The 14,473-nt window shown below is 49.4% G+C and overlaps 1 protein-coding gene across 9 annotated transcripts; it reads right to left on the bottom strand.

Annotated features, from left to right (window-relative positions):
- Positions 1–381: 381 nt before the first annotated feature.
- Positions 382–14,227, bottom strand: LOC138770293 (zona pellucida sperm-binding protein 3-like). 9 transcript variants are annotated; one of them, XM_069949335.1, is made up of 9 exons: positions 14,134–14,227; positions 13,498–13,630; positions 4,352–4,470; positions 3,373–3,476; positions 3,117–3,294; positions 2,925–3,045; positions 1,319–1,410; positions 1,106–1,239; positions 382–604 (listed from the first exon to the last, which is right to left on the bottom strand). In XM_069949335.1, exons 3-9 carry the CDS (start codon positions 4,468–4,470, stop codon positions 546–548), a joined length of 807 nt encoding a protein of 268 aa, XP_069805436.1. In that variant the 5' UTR covers positions 13,498–13,630; positions 14,134–14,227; the 3' UTR covers positions 382–545. The 9 variants fall into 9 exon arrangements, with proteins under 9 accessions (XP_069805436.1, XP_069805400.1, XP_069805427.1 ...); XM_069949299.1 differs by lacking the exons at positions 13,498–13,630; positions 14,134–14,227 and adding an exon at positions 10,976–11,139; XM_069949326.1 differs by lacking the exons at positions 13,498–13,630; positions 14,134–14,227 and adding an exon at positions 11,010–11,139.
- Between the last annotated feature and the right edge of the window lie 246 nt (positions 14,228–14,473).

Here is a 14,473-nt window from a genome sequence, read left to right as displayed (position 1 = left end):
GAGACACAGAACTCCCAGCATTATGAGGCCAGGAGCTCCAAATCAGTTAAGTATTCATTCTACTGTACTGACACGGAGACAAACTCCCAACATCATAAAACTAAGAGTTCCACGATTCCCCTCCATCGTACATCTGTATTTACAGACTGCATGGAAGGTCCGACTGTCCCCCAGAGGGCAGAAATTGGATTTTCTGGTTTCATGGGTGCCAGGGCTGGTGGTGGGCATCTCCTCTCTGAAGTCTACCTTCAATGGTCTGCAAACACAGGAGAAGTCAACTGTATGTACAATCCACATTGCATGTAAGAGTTACCCACTTCAAGGAGACCCAAGACAAGAACTGCTAATTTTTCAATTTTTTTATTTTTCATTTTTACACAGATTCTTTAGCAGTTAATCTTTTCAGACATTTTCCAACCACAGAAAGAGCAATGACAACGACCACAGTAGTGACAAATCCAATTGCCACCATCGCCCACAGCTGGAGAGGTTCCTGGCCTGCACCCATCCTGGAAGCTTGGGCGGTTCCTGCTCTGGACCCCTGGTCAGGCTTCGCTACAGTCACTAGAAGAGGACCTAGTGTGGCCAGGCCGTGTTCCTCCACCTGAGAACTTGTCAGAAGCAAAGTCAGATACAAATTCACAAGCAACTCCACTTGTCACATAGCCAAGTAACATACAGCAATTTAGACCCATTGAGGACTAATGGCCACAGCATCTTTTTGTCTTTAATCAGAGATATTATTCTAGAAAAAGACATACCATTTTTGCCCTTAATCACAGCATGGATGAGTCCATAGAATTCTCGCTAGGAGACATTGGCAAACGTATGGAATCAGGAAATACCGATTACTTCCTACTGACAACCAATTTAGTTTTTTCCAACAGTAAAAACGTAACAATTGTGCGCTCAAGGCCTTATACCAAGTTTTATGGTCTCAAAAACCTGGACGAACCTAGTCAGGTTTATGAGCGGTAGAAGCCTGGGTTTGGTCTAACGTCAACACACAAGTGAATAGTTTTACATGAGAATTAGTGGTATACCAGTGATAAGCTAGCTTCATTCATTACTACAGGTCTCTGTAGAGAGGATGTCCTTTACTCACCAACATCTCTCTTCCCAAGTCCTCTCGGCCTCCCAAAGTACGAGCCCCATGCCGATCTGGGGCCTGTAGGAGCAGCACAGTTCCCGGTGGCACAGCACTGGCAGATCCCACTAGAGCCTTCTACAGGTGACCAGCTAGAAAATTAGACAATTTGTTAGATGGTTGATACACAACTGATCCTCAAACTCAAAGGTTACTTCTATAGGTCCTGACCTGCTGGAGGCCTTGTTGTAGGAGCAGGCCTTGTTCACTGGGTCAGGGGTCTGGTCGATGGCAGCAGCTCTCAGAGTACAGGTGATGTAGATCTATGACAAAACAGGAGCAGTCACTCTCATCCTACTTAAAAGTAGTTATAATAGTGTGGTGACCCCTGGAGGTGTTGTGTCAGAGGATCGCCCAGTCACTCGCTAGAAGGAGGGGTGTGACACCACTCCGGTTGCAGATGGCAGAAATGCAGCCGTACCTTAGGATGTTAATCCGTGACGCTAGTGCCGGGTAGGCACACAGGTGTGATCGCACACCTGCTTTTATTTTTAAGGCCAGTTACACCTGCTGGGTTGCTACAAGGTCCCTTGGGATGATATTACGGTTGACCTGAGTGGTGTAATGACCCTCCCGCACTGCCTCACACAGAAAGGTGAAGTGGCCCAAGGCTATAGTGTACACTTTTTACCATAAATAAGCTTGTTTTTACTTAGATACAGCAAGTTATACAGCTTTGACTTGACAGTATACGTTTCTCTTGATGGAGCACTTGAAAAGACACTCAAATACTGGTGGACGAACACTTGACAATACAACAGCCAGATCTGTGACAGGAAGGTAGTAAGGAGAATAGTAGTGCAGACCAACTGGCCTGTTGTGACAGACAAGCAGAGTAGCAGAGAGGAAGAAGTCGTGAGAGTCCCAAAAGTAGTACTGTGCTCTGCTGGGATGTTGGAGGATGAGGTAGAAAAATACTTAGAAGAAAGTCCTTGTGCCTGTGTATTGACCTTTGGGTCTTTGCACCACCTTATGCCTTTTAGATTTGGGGGGGGGGACCTGTCCTAGGGGGTGACAAGGCCCAGACCTTGTTACCTGGGATGAGCTGAATGCTGAGGGTTCCCTGCTGATAACTGCACTGTGAGATAAGAGTTCATAGGATTTGCGCAACTTTGCTCTATCCGGATCAGTTCCTTTTTTGCTAGTCTGTGGATACTGTCCTGCTCTGACACTCCTTGTCCACAGCGTGGGTGTAAGTTCTGACTCTCTCTTTTGGTAGATGTTTAAACACTGCATAGTGTTGTGAAGCATCACTGATAAACTGTTACAGATGTCCTGTTTGACGTCCTACCCATACGGGGTTCTGACTAAGACTGACCTATTCTTCCTGTCTCCTACGTGACTTCCTTCCTCAGCACATCAACGTGCGCTGTGAGTGGGTGAAGAATGCAATAGAAGCAAAGAGGTGATAGGACAGGACAGAAGAAAAGATTCAAATAGGTTCACAGATCCATGTGACATACAAACAATAACCCTATACACACTTCAGCTGTGCAGCATCTGAACACATACTTCTATAACAGCAACATCTAGTGGCAAAACCACCACATACGTATAAGCTTTTATGAAAAGGTGTATATAACACCTGTGGTAGAACACCACAATGGCATAAATATATGGAACCTCTATTATTCTTAGACAGTTAAGTATAGGCTACCAAAGGTGCCCATGTCAACACCAGGGGCCATTTTAACCAGTTTAGCAAACGTAGAAGCCCCCATTGTAGGGGGGGGTGTACAGATGTCAATACAGGCTCAGGTGAGGTCAGAGTCCTTACCAGGGAGACTGCACTGTCTGTGAACCTGAAGGCATCTACTATGAAGCGAAGAGTGTCTGCTTGAGGTCTTGGAGAAACAAATACTGAAGATGAATCTTCTTGCATCCCGTCCATCAAGCACCTGTAGGAGAGAGGAGCTGTAGACAATAGGGTCCTTGAAGACTTGGGACATTATTGATGGGAGTAACTCACCCATTGTTAGAGATGATCTCATAGCGAGGAGTGGAGGTCACATCTGGGGTAATGGTGGCCACACAACTGTCCACAAACAGGATCATCGGGGCATGGTTCTGAGTGTCCAGAGAGGCTTCTATGTAGAACATGTCACCAAGCTGGAAGACCAGCGATTGACTGGGAGCACTCCAGTCCGCTGGAGAGAAGATACTGGGGGATAAGTTAAGGCCAGGAGACTCAGAACCCCCCACCCTAATACTAGAAAGCTTCTTACCAGTCATGAGACGCAAGGAGAAGGCCAGCCGCTCTTCTGAGGTCACGGTGCTGCTGAATGGAATCCATGTTGGCTTGATGGCCTTACTGCTCACATTACCATGTCTACACAAGAAAGAAATTGTACTAGGAGAGTGGGAACAAATCCTAGGACCCATATCAGTACATGGCCAAGTAATAGATACTTGCAAGTAAAAAGGTACAGAGAAAACAAAAAAAACAAGTCATAGCAAAATGAGTAGGGCCTAAACTGAGGTGGTTGAACCCAGGTAGGTAGCTAAGGAGTTTTGCAATAGTTTGCGCTTTAAGGCAGGTATTGTAAGACTTAAATTCCCATCGTACTTGAACAAAGCTTTGTTTAGGTTGTCCAAACAATAGTTTTGCAACAGCTGGAGGGCCGCAGGCACCCTATTCCTGCCTATGGGGTAACCAGTAGAGCAGTACAGTATTAGAATCTCCTTTGAGGCCCTTTATTATTATTATTATTACTGTAGTTAAGAGAACGTGGGCCCAAGGGAAAACACCTAACAGTGTCCAGTTTTAGGCCCAACAAGACATGCATACCAAAGGGGAGGGTTATCAATAGATGGCAGTCAGACAAACATTTGGCCCATGCAAAGATCCATAGAAAACAGTTACAGGGATTTACATGGAATAGCCACTTTGAGGGATCCCATGGACCATTTTCTTTAGACCACCAAACACTAGTACAAGGTTTCTTAAAGTGACTGTACCACCAGGCTCAGGCAAAAGCACTGGAGGCGGGCCAACCCACCCTTAGTGGGAAGAAACCCCAGCCCCTCCAAGACGTGACTCCCATTAGAATCAATGGAACCCTATGATAGAGGGGCTAGGGTTTCCTCCCACTAAGGGTGGGTCGGCCCGCCTCCAGTGCTTCAGCCTGGGCCTGGTGGTACAGTCACTTTAAAGGCTCCGTCAATTCCCTACAAGCCCCCCTCCTGCATACTATATAGACTCACCTTGGATAGAAGCACTTGATGGGAACCACAGCAGGGTTAAACCTGGTGATTGGCACATTGCTGGGAGAAGTGGGGGTGTAACGTAGGATGGAGTTGTAGATCAGCCAGTCTGGAGTCATCTGGAAGACATTAGTTACCTGGTTAATACTTTGGAAACAAGGGGGCAATATTAGCAGGCACTTCAGGTTTCACATAGATGAACTATCATTCTCTATAGTATCTGAACATTACAGATAAGGGGGGCTTATTACATATAAGACAGATCACTGATTAACATTACCAGGAAGGCCTAATGGAGCCATTACCAGGAAGGCCTAATGGAGCCATAAGACCTTGCACAACTCACCTGCTAGTGGTGTATCCATTCATCATACTAGCTATAGACACATCAACATTTGAGTGTAAACCTATTGAGAAGACTTCTTCCCATGTCCTTCAGCCATCACTCACCTCTAAGCTGTTTCCGCAGTCCTGAAGACTGTTCTCAAAGACCACAACAGCGTCTGTAGTTTGAGTTCCTGGGGTACAGGAACCCAGGGACAGGTCTAAGGGCTTCACCAGCTTACCATTACCATAGAAGTCTCTCTTCACCATCACCACCATCTTGTCCTCACCACACTGCACACTGATAGGGGAGGATGAGGGTTGTAGTGCAAGCTGTCGGGACTGATACTCTGCTCCATGACTCCTGGAGCCCCATCCGTATACAGGCTGAAGACTTCTCGGAGACCCAACACCAGAGACTGAGCGAGACTGAGACCAAGGGTTTGCTCTAGGAGAGCCCAGTCTAGAGGAAGATTGTCCAAGTCCTCTAGAAGATCCCCATCCAGCCTGGTTACTCCTCCACCAAGTGTCATACTGGCGCCGGAATCTAACAGACGAGCTGCTAAAGCCTGGTCCATAGAGCAGAACCACGCAGAACCACTAAGAGCCAACTCCACCTGATCCACAGCTCCATCCTGACTGCAGGACAAGTCATACAAGGAGAGGGTGGAGGAGGCTGAGCTTTATACCCATCACACGGCCATCCTCCACCTGATGCCTTATTACACTCAGCTGGGCCTCCCCACCACCACCACCACATGTGATGAGGAGACAGCAATGAGGAGAAGTCATACTAGGAGCAGCCTCTATTTCTTTGGGTCTATTCACATGAGACCCTTTATCAGGGTCGTTTCTTGGGCCGGGCGACGGCACGGGGCGCCGAGAGTTAGGGGGCGCTGGTGGCTCACCCGGGACCTCACACAGCCTGGGTTGGATAGCGCACCACACGCCCCCACACCCAGACGGCACCCGGCCGCCCGGCATCTCGCCCCCCCGATCTGTCAGATGAGCGGCACGGGACGCTCATGTGAGCGACAATCCCGTCCGCAGCTGCCGCGACCGCGCTCATGTGACTTGTCCCGGCCGTCCTTGCGCCTCACCTACTGCCTGCATTCCTCCAATCAGCGCAGAGCGGGAGCGTGGGGCCGATGCGGCCGGCTGTGGTGCACGCAGCCAATCAACGTGTTCGCCACGGCCGGCCGCAGCGGCCCCACTCTCCCGCTCTGCGCTGATTGGAGGAGTGCGGGCAGTAGGTGAGGCGCAGGGACGGCCGGGGCAAGTCACATGAGCATAGTCGCGGCAGCTGCGGACGGGATCTGACAGACCGGGCCACTACTACTGCTGCAGCTGAGAGGTGAGAAGACAGCCATCTATGTAATATGAAGTGGGGTAGTGTGTATGTGTGAGGAGGAAGGGGGGGGGGGGGTCAGAGGGATTGTGTGTGGAGAAGGGGGGTCAGGGGGGATAGTGTGTGGAGAAGGGGGGTCAGGGGGGATTGTGTGTGGAGAAGGGGGGATAGTGTGTGGAGAAGGGGGGTCAGGGGGGATAGTGTGTGGAGGAGGGGGGGGTCAGGGGGATAGTGTGTGGAGGAGGGGGGTCAGGGAAATAGTGTGTGGAGAAGGGGGGTCAGGGGGGATACTGTGTGGGTAAGGGGGGTAGTGTGTGGAGAAGGGGGGTCAGGGGGGATAGTGTGTGGAGAAGGAGGGGTCAGGGGGGGATGGTGTTTGGAGAAGGGGGGTTAGGGGGGATAGTGTGTGGAGAAGGGGGGTTAGGGGGGATAGTGTGTGGAGAAGGGGGTTAGGGGGATAGTGTGTGGAGGAGGGGGGTCAGGGGGATAGTGTGTGGAGGAGGGGGGGTCAGGGGGATAGTGTGTGAAGGAGGGGGGGTTAGGGGGGATAGTGTGTGGAGGAGGGGGGGTTAGGGGGGATAGTGTGTGGAGGAGGGGGGTCAGGGGATAGTGTGTGGAGGAGGGGGGTCAGGGGGATAGTGTGTGGAGGAGGGGGGGTCAGGGGATAGTGTGTGGAGAAGGGGGGTCAGGGGGGATAGTGTGTGGAGAAGGAGGGGTCAGGGGGGATAGAGTGTGGAGGAGGAGGGGTTAGGGGGGATAGTGTGTGGAGAAGGGGGGTCAGGGGGGATGGTGTTTGGAGGAGGGGGGGTCAGGGGGGATAGAGTGTGGAGAAGGGGGGTCAGGGGGGATAGTGTGTGGATGAGGAGGGGGGTTAGGGGGGATAGTGTGTGGAGGAGGGGGGGTTAGGGGGGATAGTGTGTGGAGGAGGAGGGGGGTTAGGGGGGATAGTGTGTGGAGGAGGGGGGGTTAGGGGGGATAGTGTGTGGAGGAGGGGGGGTTAGGGGGGATAGTGTGTGGAGAAGGGGGTTAGGGGGGATAGTGTGTGGAGAAGGGGGTTAGGGGGGATAGTGTGTGGAGGAGGGGGGGTTAGGGGGGATAGTGTGTGGAGGAGTGGGGGTTAGGGGGGATAGTGTGTGGAGGAGGGGGGTCAGGGGGAATATTGTGTGTGTGTGGGGGGGTTAGGTGTGTGTTGATGGGATAGTGTGTGGAGGAGTGGGGGTTAGGGGGGATAGTGTGTGGAGAAGGGGAGGAGGGGGGGTTAGGGGGGATAGTGTGTGGAGAAGGGGATTAGGGGGGATAGTGTGTGGAGGAGGGGGGGTTAGGGGGGATAGTGTGTGGAGAAGGGGGTTAGGGGGGATAGTGTGTGGAGGAGGGGGGGTTAGGGGGGATAGTGTGTGGAGGAGGGGGGTCAGGGGGAATATTGTGTGTGTGTGGGGGGGTTAGGTGTGTGTTGATAGTGTGTGTGTTGGGGGGATAGTGTGTGGAGGAGGGGGGGTTAGGGGGGATAGTGTGTGGAGAAGGGGATTAGGGGGGATAGTGTGTGGAGGAGGGGGGGGTTAGGGGGGATAGTGTGTGTGTGGGGGGGGGGTTAGGTGTGTGTTGATAGTGTGTGTGGGGGGGGGGCGAATGGCATAGTGTGTATGTGGGGGGGGGGGGGGGGCGCTTTTATCAAGATTCGCCCTGTAGTCAAAATTACCTAGAAACTGCCTTGCCCTTTATGCTGGAGCTACATTGGCACTTTGCTTGCACAACACATAGATTGTGTCACACTGTAAAGGCCCTATTCCACGGAACGATTATCGGCCGTATTCGGCCGATAATCATCCCTTAGTGTGGGAGGCAATGATCAGCCGACATCGTTCATGTTGGCTGATCGTTCACGTTGAAAGACAAACAACTTATGGTGCGTTTACACAGACAGATTTATCTGACAGATCTTTGAAGCCAAAGCCAGGAGCTGACTATAAACAGGGATCAGGTTGATAAGGCCATAAAGGAAAGACTGGGATCTATCCTCTTTTCAAATCCATTCCTGGCTTTGGCTTCCAAAATCTGTCAGATAAATCTCTCTGTGTAAACGCACCCACAGATCTTTGAAGCCAAAGCCAGGACCAGACTATAAGCAGGGAACAGGTCATAAGGGAAAGACTGAGATTCCAAATCCATTTCTGGCTTTGGCTTTAAAAATCTGTCGCTCTCCACAGTAGTGAGGTGTCACGTTATCGTCACGTGACATCTCGCTGTGTGGCCATAGCATTAGGCTACAAACATCAAGCCTTACCTAGTGTCGGATGTATTTCTAGGTACCCCGCTGTCCTGTCGCAGCCCCATTGTGCCAGCATACTGCTCACACTAAGACTATATTTACTCATGGCAAGAAAGACTAAAGTTCCCGCCATGGCATAGTCTTCTGCTTTTTCATGTGGAGCCAGTTCTGCTGCCGGCAGTCGTTGTGCAAACACATTTATAATCACTGAATAGAAGAGAATATATAAAGCAGCATAAGAACATTAGGAGAGCTCTGTAAAAGCTGCATCAGATATTGTGTCCTGTTCACACCTGACACCACACTAACATGATCACAATTGTGATGCATCTTAGATATCATTGAGGCCTTGTACCTGTGGTTGCCTGGCTGCTGTGAGGCCTAGTGTGGTGTCCCACAGTTATTAAGGCAGCGGTCAGAAAGTTATTCCTTCAGTGGTCATGAAGGTGCATTCTCTAGTTTTACCACAAGGTACCATTGTTGTTTAAGCTTTATTATATGTTGCACAGCTGCAGTCACTATAGGGTTAATGTTTTTGCACCACATGGTCTGTGCCAGCCAATGAGAGATGCTCTTCCTTTTCTACCTATCCCTGCACTCTAGACATCCACAACACAACCCTTTGGGGAACAGTCCAGTGAAGTCTAGCTGTGATAGTGGACAGAGACTTTGGAGACTTTCTTTTGTCAAGCTATACCCACAGACACTATGCAGTGTTAAGCTACTAAGGGAGAACAAGTCAGATATCACCCCAGCCCATGCCGAGAACCTCTCTTAAAGGTGCAGGGTGGTATCCTAAGGCAGAGGAACTGACCCGGATAGAGCAAAGCAACCGTAACCAAGGTCTACGTACTCTATCTTGCAGCCCAGGTGACACAGGATAACTTTGGACACTTAGCTACACTCAGGTAACTAAGACTGGGGCTTGTGTCACCCTCATAGGACGGGTAACTCGACACTGCAGGGCAGAAGGTGGTTTTCGCGACATTCAGGTCGACACACTGGCACAAGAATTCACGTCTCAAGTATTCTACAAGTATTTCATCTTAGAAGTTCCAGCAGAGCACATTATTACACTGGGTTGGGGCTCTCCCGACAAACTCCTCTCCACTCTTCTACTCAATGCTCAACTGAACCAGTACTGCTATTCTACCTCAGCACTTCAGCATCTCTCAGCACAGATTCAGTGAACTCAAGTCTGTATCTCAGGAGTCACTTGTTACCCTACTATGCTGTATTGCAAGAGATTTTCAGTAAAGATCAGTTTATTTATTCTACTGGGACTCGGTGATCATTGCACCAGCACCTACACACAGGCTACACCATCCTTGGATCACTTTTCCCTTTCTGTGGGTGGCGGTACCGACAGTACAGGTGGGTCATCTCTCCACTCCAGGATACCACGATAAGAGCCCAAGGGACCCATCACAACCCGGCAGGTCATCGACCATTGGGGATCAGTATAATCAGCCACTGCACAAAGCAGACATACCATCACACCCGTCTGCTGAGTTCGCACTGGCGTCTCAACAGAACTATCACTGGCTGAGCTGTACTACACCACTGACCAACTACCATAGAAGTGGCGTCACAAGGAACAAACAGGTGACCGGTCAGACACCACATTAGTACCTGTGGTTGCCTGGATACTAGTGAGGCCTAGTACCTGTCGTTGCCTCAATAGCAATGAGGCTTAGTACCTGTCGTTGGCTGGATACCAATGAGGCCTAGTACCTGTGGTGACCTAGATACCAGTGACCCCTAGTACCTGTGTTTGTCTGGATGGCAGTGAGACCTAGTACCTGTGGTTGCCTGAATACCAGTGAGGCCTAGTACCTGTGGTTGCCTGGATACCAGTGAGTCCTTGTACATGTGGTTGTCTGGGTACCAGTGAGGACTAGTACTTGTGGTTGCCTGGATACCAGCAAGGCCTAATACCTGTGGTTGCCTGGATACCAGTGTGGCCTAGTACCTGTGGTTGCCTGGATACCCGTGAGGCCTAGTACTTGTGGTTGCCTGGATACCAGTGTGGCCTAGTACCTGTGGTTGCCTGGATACCCGTGAGGCCTAGTACTTGTGGTTGCCTGGATACCAGTTAGGCCTAGTACCTGTGGTTGCTTGAATTCCAGTGAGTCCTTGTACACTTGGTTGCCTGAATACAAGTGAGGCCTAGTACCTGTGGTTGCCTGAATACCAGTGAGGCCTAGTACCTGTGGTTGCCTGGATACCAGTGAGTCCTTGTACATGTGGTTGTCTGGGTACCAGTGAGGACTAGTACTTGTGGTTGCCTGGATACCAGCAAGGCCTAATACCTGTGGTTGCCTGGTAACCAGTGTGGCCTAGTACCTGTGGTTGCCTGGTTACCCGTGAGGCCTAGTACTTGTGGTTGCCTGGATACCAGTGTGGCCTAGTACCTGTGGTTGCCTGGATACCCGTGAGGCCTAGTACTTGTGGTTGCCTGGATACCAGTGTGGCCTAGTACCTGTGGTCGCCTGGATACCCGTGAGGCCTAGTACTTGTGGTTGCCTGGATACCAGTTAGGCCTAGTACCTGTGGTTGCTTGAATTCCAGTGAGTCCTTGTACACTTGATTGCCTGAATACAAGTGAGGCCTAGTACCTGTGGTTGCCTGAATACCAGTGAGTCCTTGTACATGTGGTTGTCTGGATACCAGCAAGGCCTAGTACCTGTGGTTGCCTGGATACTAGTGAGGCCTAGTACCTATGGTTGCCTGGATACCGGTGAGGCCTTGTACATGTGGTTGCTTGGATACCAGTAAGGCCTTGTACATGTGGTTGCCTGGATACCAGTAAGGCCTTGTACATGTGGTTGCCTGGATACCAATGAGTCCTTGTACCTGTGGTTGCCTGGATACCAATGAGTCCTTGTACCTGTGGTTGCCTGGATACTGGTGAAGCCTTGTACATGTGGTTGCCTGGATACTGGTGAGGCCTAGTACCTGTGGTTGCCTGGATACCAGTGAGGCCTAGTACCTGTGGTTGCCTGGATACCGGTGAGGCCTTGTACTGTCCCTCTGCACATAGACATATTACATTCTAGTAAATTTGGGGGGATAGTCTTATGAACGGCTTTTGTTTTAATTGAATCTGTACTCAAATAGAAAACACTGGGTTTATTGTATGTTAACACTGAAGTGGTCCAGGGTGTAAGCACTAGCTCGCACAAAGGGTGCTGAGCCAGGGGGTAGATGCCCCTTGAGGATGGCTGGGATTTGTGGTGCTCCTCATCACTGTAAAACATGATAGTGCCACAGGGCAATGGTTCTTGCATTCCATAAGGGCCGGCGCAGAGGTAAAAGGGACTTAAGCAATGTTAATGGAGCAGATTTTTTTATCCCCCCAGAGGTACACCCCAATATGGTGTCTGGATTATGGAGTCACCCAAGATAGTTAAGGTGCAATGGAAACCAGGCGTGAAATGAGTCATCCATAAGCAAGGCCCTGTAGAAAGTGCAACACTAGTTCCAGGTTACTATTGCAAGGTGGCTAAAATCCTTCCATTGGCTCACCGGGGAGGGTCAGTTCAGGGAGCTGAAAGTCTCTAGGCCTGACCAGAAGCAAATAAACGGATTCTTGATTATTCTATGGAGTACTGGCAGCATTGCTCAGATACATGAATACGCTATGAGGCAAAGTTTAATAACGGATAACTTTTGGTGGTGGCCACAGCCAGACTGGAGGCTCTAGATCTCTAGATGTGGGCCCCATAATCTAGTCTGAGTAATTCAGCTGGCCTATGTGGCTGCAGAAGCAGACCACATCCCCCCATGTGTTCACCAACAACCTCACCTTGTTGCCAGTCTAGCCATATTAAACTCCAATAGAGCATAGAAGACATTTATGGGAGAATGGGAAACACTAAGGCTGACAGGGAGCATGAAGGAATGAGCAGGACATATGTAGGCACAGTATAGCAGCCCTCTGTCTGGGGAGAGAGGGGTTACAGCTATGGAGAGATTACCTCCACAGTCCTGTCCCCTGATGCAGGTCCCAGTCTGAAGTGGATCTGCTATGATTTGAAAGGTAAGCGAGACTTCCTGGGTCAGAGTACAGGGCTGTAGACCCAGCTATGCAGCCCATGCCCCACCCCCAACCAATACAGGGAGCTCTTAAAAACCAAGTCACAATTTTGAAAAAAAACTGAGCTCTTAAACCAAGGTACCACTGTATTATCTTCCTATATAATGGATTGGTTTCAATATACACATACCAGGCTAACCCGGCTATGCAAGTTATAAGCTTTAGTGGGACAATGGCCACTGTGGCAAATTGTGGTGTTCAGTAGATATTAGGGTTAATGAACAGATGAAGCATCACATTTAAAAAAATAAAAGTCATGCCTTGATTGCTTGGGGTGGGAGAGAAATCAGAACTAGAGATGAACAAACCGGGTTCCGGTCCATCAGAACCCAAAAATTCGGTGTTGGTTTAGCGGGGGCTGCTGAACTTTGATATAAAACTCTAAGGTTCTCTGGAAAACATGGATATAGCCAATGACTATATCCATGTTTTCCGCATAGCCTTAGGGCTTTCTCCAGCTTCTGCAGCCCCTGCTAATCAAATGCCGAATGTTCGGGTTCGGATGGACTCAAACCAGGTTCACTCATCTCTAATCAGAACCTACAGTCCTAGAAAAGTATATAAAAAAAAAAAAAAGTGTGAGTACACATTCCATGTACAAACTAAATACAGAAGATGTGCTATAGATTGGAGACACAGAACTCCCAGCATTATGAGGCCAGGAGCTCCAAATCAGTTAAGTATTCATTCTACTGTACTTACACATGGAGACTTAAACTCCCAACATCATAAAACCAAGAGTTCCACGATTCCCCTCCATCGTACATCTGTATTTACAGACTGCATGGAAGGTCCGACTTTCCCCCAGAGGGCAGAAATTGGATTTTCTGGTTTCATGGGTGCCAGGGCTGGTGGTGTGCATCTCCTCTCTGAAGTCTACCTCCAATGGTCTGCAAACACAGGAGAAGTCAACTGTATGTACAATCCCCATTGCATGTAAGTTACCCACTTCAAGGAGACCTAAGACAAGAACTGCTAATTTTTCAATTTTTTTATTTTTCATTTTTACACAGATTCTTTAGCAGTTACTTTTCAGACGTTTTCCAACCACAGAAAAAGCAATGACAACAACCACAGTAGTGACAAATCCAATTGCCACCATCGCCCACAGCTGGAGAGGTTCCTGGCCTGCACCCATCCTGGAAGCTTGGGCGGTTCCTGCTCTGGACCCCTGGTCAGGCTTCGCTACAGTCACTAGAAGAGGACCCAGTGTGGCCAGGCCGTGTTCCTTCACCTGAGAACCTGTCAGAAGCAAAGTCAGATACAAATTCACAAGCAACTCCACTTGTCACATAGCCAAGTAACATACAGCAATTTAGACCCATTGAGGTCTAATGGCCACAGCATCTTTTTGTCTTTAATCAGAGATATTATTCTAGAAAAAGACAAATACCATTTTTGCCCTTAATCACAGCATGGATGAGTCCATAGAATTCTCGCTAGGAGACATTGGCAAACGTATGGAATCAGGAAATACCGATTACTTCCTACTGACAACCAATTTAGTTTTTTCCAACAGTAAAAACGTAACAATTGTGCGCTCAAGGCCTTATACCAAGTTTTATGGTCTCAAAAACCTGGACGAACCTAGTCAGGTTTATGAGCGGTAGAAGCCTGGGTTTGGTCTAACGTCAACACACAAGGGAGTAGTTTTACATGACGTCATGAGAATTAGTGGTATACCAGTGATAAGCTAGCTTCATTCATTACTACAGGTCTCTGTAGAGAGGATGTCCTTTACTCACCAACATCTCTCTTCCCAAGTCCTCTCGGCCTCCCAAAGTACGAGCCCCATGCCGATCTGGGGCCTGTAGGAGAAGCACAGTTCCCGGTGGCACAGCACTGGCAGATCCCACTAGGGCCTTCTACAGGTGACCAGCTAGAAAATTAGACAATTTGTTAAATGGTTGATACACAACTGATCCTCAAACTCAAAGGTTACTTCTATAGGTCCTGACCTGCTGGAGGCCTTGTTGTAGGAGCAGGCCTTGTTCACTGGGTCAGGGGTCTGGTCGATGGCAGCAGCTCTCAGAGTACAGGTGACGTAGATCTAGGACAAAACAGGAGCAGTCACTTTCATCCTAC

The sequence above is a fragment of the Dendropsophus ebraccatus genome, chromosome 1, assembly GCF_027789765.1.
Source record: "Dendropsophus ebraccatus isolate aDenEbr1 chromosome 1, aDenEbr1.pat, whole genome shotgun sequence".
Lineage (NCBI taxonomy): Eukaryota > Metazoa > Chordata > Amphibia > Anura > Hylidae > Dendropsophus > Dendropsophus ebraccatus.
Note: the sequence above shows the minus strand (reverse complement) of the source record. Positions and strands in the feature narration are given on the sequence as shown.

Bases quoted from the DNA above. Each gene is read 5' to 3' on its own strand.
- LOC138770293 (XM_069949285.1), bottom strand. From the start codon at position 10,535: ATGTACAAGGACTCACTGGTATCCAGGCAACCACAGGTACTAGGCCTC. The intron at 3,295-3,372 runs GTAAGAAGCTTT...TCTTCTCTCCAG, and splicing joins CTCCTTGCGTCTCATGACTG to CGGACTGGAGTGCTCCCAGT. The intron at 1,240-1,318 runs GTCAGGACCTAT...CTAATTTTCTAG, and splicing joins TACAACAAGGCCTCCAGCAG to CTGGTCACCTGTAGAAGGCT.